This window comes from Aphidius gifuensis, linkage group LG3 (genome assembly GCF_014905175.1).
Source record: "Aphidius gifuensis isolate YNYX2018 linkage group LG3, ASM1490517v1, whole genome shotgun sequence".
Lineage (NCBI taxonomy): Eukaryota > Metazoa > Arthropoda > Insecta > Hymenoptera > Braconidae > Aphidius > Aphidius gifuensis.
Genome location: NC_057790.1, coordinates 20,378,306 through 20,382,677, shown reverse-complemented (window position 1 = coordinate 20,382,677; position 4,372 = coordinate 20,378,306). Strand labels below are relative to the sequence as shown.

Below are 4,372 nucleotides of genomic sequence, written 5' to 3'. Positions count from 1 at the left end.
ATTTTTTATTAAATAAAATAATATTCAATCAATATAAATAAAAGCAATAAAAATTAAATTAAATTGTATTTAGGTTTTTTTTTTTTTTTTTTTTTTGGCGCTTTCAATTTATCCATTATTATTTTATTTTTTTCCCCGAGCAACAATTGATTAATATTTAGTATTAAATATTGAGTAATAAAGTAATATAAAAATTCCTGAACAAGAGTATTTGTCGATTTTATGTTTTTATTTAATAAACTTTCATTATATTTCTAGATGAAACGAAAACATAAAAATTATTATTATCAACTAATTCATTTTGATAACAGTTGAACAACAACAACAACAAGATTTTAATTATATACTTTTATTCAACAATGAACGTGTGTTTATTTAATTTTTTTTTTTTTTTTATTAAATCTTTCTTTGATTAGAATTTTTTACTTTTAAACTTTAGATGTTTTTTAATGTTTATTTATAAATTTATAATTTTGACTGATTGCAACACTGAACACTATCATGATGTCATAATTTGTTAAATTGACAAGTCACCATTTTAAATTGTTGTTTTATAATTAATATTAGTAGATTACTTTTTTAAATAAAAAAAATATACCTATATAAATAGTTCGTAGAAGTTAAAGATAATTTAAACTAAGTCATTTGTTGTTTGTTCAAGTGAATGCTTCTGTTGTAATATAAAAATATCAAAAATTAATTGAGATTTTTGTGAAAAATACTTTGTAAAAATTTCTTTAAATAAAAAAAAATATCTACACCAATTTATTTGTTGCTAATTTATTAATTAATTAATATTTTTCGAGTATTAGGTTATTGTTATTAATAATACTTTTTGGAGCATTTATTATCTGATTTAAACATACATTTTCAACACCAATATTACATTTTTCTAGGTTGGAAGAACACTCTAACACTAATTGCTGATATATTGTGTTGATAATCAACAATGGACATGTATAAAAATTGATAATTGATATATAAATAATTGTCTTATAAATGATAAGAAAAATAGTTTATGTAAATTATTATCATAATATTGAGAAAAAGAGAGAGACATAATTTTATAAGTTAAACCAAGTTGGTCTAGGTGGTGACTGCTTGAGGTTATGGTTAAATTCAGTGTTTATACAATTAATATTATCAACAAAGATATTTTTTAACAACTAATATTTATCATAATAAGATTGCCATTGTATAAATAATATAATGATACAGTTTAACAATAAAACTTGTTGATTTATAGAGATATTTGTTTTGTGTTGACATATTGACACTGGAGATAAACAACAACACAATACAATAAATATTATCAATGAATGAACATTGTAAGTATTACTATAAAATTATTTATAAATTGATAAATTTATTAATAACACAAAAATTAATTATTAACTGATTTTAATATTTAAAGATGCTCACTGGAATGGTATGTCATTTACTACCAAATTCAATAGACTTGTATGGCGTATTACAATGTCTCGATTATGGATGAAATATTTATTAATAATTTCACTATTATTATGTGGTTTTTATTTATATAAAATTATAAATGGTAAGTTTTTGATTATAGTATTTTAAATTTTATTAATTTAACAGCAATTTTATTTATCAGCAAGAGAGGCTGAATTAAAATTATCCAAAGAAACATTAAGTATACCAAATGTATTTGTTGATGGTATACATCAAGCCAAAGATCAACTTGTCAATAGTCAATATCATGTAAGTATTAAATTTTGCTTTTTATTTTAAATACTAGGGGTAATATTATAATGAATTTTTAATTTTATAGAAAAAATGTGATGTCGTTCATATTGCCATGGTATGTGCTGGTTACAATTCAACACAATCATTGGTGACAGTTGTTAAATCAATAATATTTTATAGATCAAAACCTATTCATTTTCATCTACTTGTCGATGAAATATCACTGAGAACATTAAAAACATTATTCGATACCTGGAATTTACCAGAAGGTATGTATATATTTAAATTATATAATTGACATGTGACCTGATGATTGACAAATAATTACATTAAATTCATAAAGTTAGTTCAAGTATTGATACTTAATGCAATTAAAATTTTATAAAATACTATTTCAATAATTAAAAATGAAATTGTGATAAATTTCGTAAATTTTAGTCGAACAAAAGTTCACATTTTTATTTAATTTTAAAAATAAAGTTAATAAAATTAACTTTTAAATTTTAAATTCATTTATTACATTAGATTGATAATATAATTATCATCAATTTGAAAATAATTTATTCTATATTTGTAAAAATTAGTATGATTGAATTATTAATGCAATTAAAATTTTTTTTAATCTAATTTTATTATTTGAAAGTTAAAGTATCACTACATTCAGCTGAGATATGGATACCAAAAGTATCATGGATACCAAACAAGCATTATTCTGGTGTTTATGGATTATTAAAATTAATATTTCCGGATCTATTGAGCCAGGATAAAGTATTGGCACTTAACACAGACATAACTGTTCTCGCTGATATATCATTACTCTGGGATGAATTTGATAATTTTAAAAATAATAATATGCTTGGATTAGTAGAAAATCAAAGCAATTGGTATATTAAAAAATTATCATATGGACAATTAATTTGGCCAGCAATTGGACGTGGATTTAATACTGGTGTTATGTTGATGAATCTCAAAAAATTGCGAGAATTTAATTTTAATAAAATTTGGACACGAATAACAAAACAAGTATTAATGGAAGTTCATGAAACAGTATTAGCTGATCAAGATATTATGAATTCAGTTATTAAAAAATATAGTGATATTGTTGTTACTTTGGATTGTGTTTGGAATGTACAATTGAGTGATCATACACAAAGTGAAACTTGCTACAAAAATTCAAAACAAATTAAAGTAAAAAAGACAAATAAAATAAAATTAATATACAATAAATTAAAATTGAAAATTCATTAACAATTGTTTTTATTTTAGATACTACATTGGAATTCACCTCGTAAACAGGAAGTACAAAATAAGCATGCAATTGATTTTAATAGAATGCACAAAGTTTTTCTTGAAATGGATGGTAACTTGTTACGACGACAATTATTTCAATGTTCTGAAATTAAAGTTGACAACAATGTGAGTAAAATGATATGAAAAAAAATAATTAAATTAAAAAAAACGAAATCTATCTATGGGAATTAATTTAAAAGCATTTCATTGTTATATTTTTTTCTTATCAGACAAATAAATTTGATGATTGTACGAAATTTACAATGGGCTCATCGATTGTTTATCGAACTCATTTATATTTTTTTGAATATCAATACAATCTTTATACAAAATCTGATGTTGCCTTGGTGACTCAATGCAGTGCTGATAGAATCACTTTGTCGGATGAATTTTGTCAAAGATGGCCAGGCACAATAAGCATCACTTTGTATTTAACTGATGCTGAAGTACAATATTTTATTGACTACATACGTTCATCAGATAATTTACGTAAACGTAAAAACATTGCATATCATATTGTTTATAAAGATGGGGTAAATATATTTTTACTAAAATTATTTAATTTTATAAAATAATTTTGTTATTTACATTTTAGGAATTTTATCCAATTAATTATTTGAGAAATATTGGTACATCTGAATTATCAACGTCATTTATATTTCAAGTTGATGTTGTTTTTTTACTTCAACATAATCTTTATGAAAATTTAATATCATATATTATTAAATTGAATTGTGCACGACAAGCTGGAATTACATGGGGAATAATATTTGGAGCATTGATACCAATTTTAATGATAATTGTTTGTGTGGCTTATCGAAGCTTAGAGAGTCGTAGAAAAGAACGTGAACGAGAAGAAGTACAAATGAGGTAGATTTTATTTTAATAATTAATTATTATTACTTAATAATTATTATCTTTTAATTTCATAATACCATTATTTAGATCGCGAAGTGCTGATTTTCAACGGATGCGAAAAATAGATGAAGATATTGATGAAGACTCATCCACACTTACTGGAAAAGCTACTGTCATTGAATAATTTAATATAATTTTCTAATTAATTAATAGAATATTCTAATTAGTGAATAGTTAAGCACATCAGTCAAATCTCGAAAAAAAAAAAATAAAACAGAAAATCCATTTAATTTTAATATAATCATTTATTCATTCAATAAAATCATCAAGACTATTTCATATTAAGATATTAAAATTAATTTTATCTTTTCTGATATAATTACATTATTTTCATTAAGAATTCCATACATTTTTTATTTTAATCGAAATAAAACAAGTAAAAATAGAATTAGTTTTACACTGAGAAAATTTTTTGATGAAAAAAAGAAGAATTATTCTCGATAATAGAAATAAACTT

The 4,372-nt window shown here is 22.2% G+C and overlaps 1 protein-coding gene across 1 annotated transcript; it reads left to right on the top strand.

Moving 5' to 3' along the window:
- Nucleotides 1-910: 910 nt before the first annotated feature.
- On the top strand, nucleotides 911-4,039 carry LOC122851026 (LARGE xylosyl- and glucuronyltransferase 1-like). Its single transcript, XM_044150074.1, has 9 exons — nucleotides 911-1,328; nucleotides 1,415-1,555; nucleotides 1,616-1,722; nucleotides 1,793-1,976; nucleotides 2,351-2,895; nucleotides 2,974-3,123; nucleotides 3,228-3,530; nucleotides 3,593-3,867; nucleotides 3,943-4,039. Exons 1-9 carry the CDS (start codon nucleotides 1,316-1,318, stop codon nucleotides 4,037-4,039), a joined length of 1,815 nt encoding a protein of 604 aa, XP_044006009.1. The 5' UTR covers nucleotides 911-1,315.
- The last annotated feature ends 333 nt before the right edge of the window (nucleotides 4,040-4,372 follow it).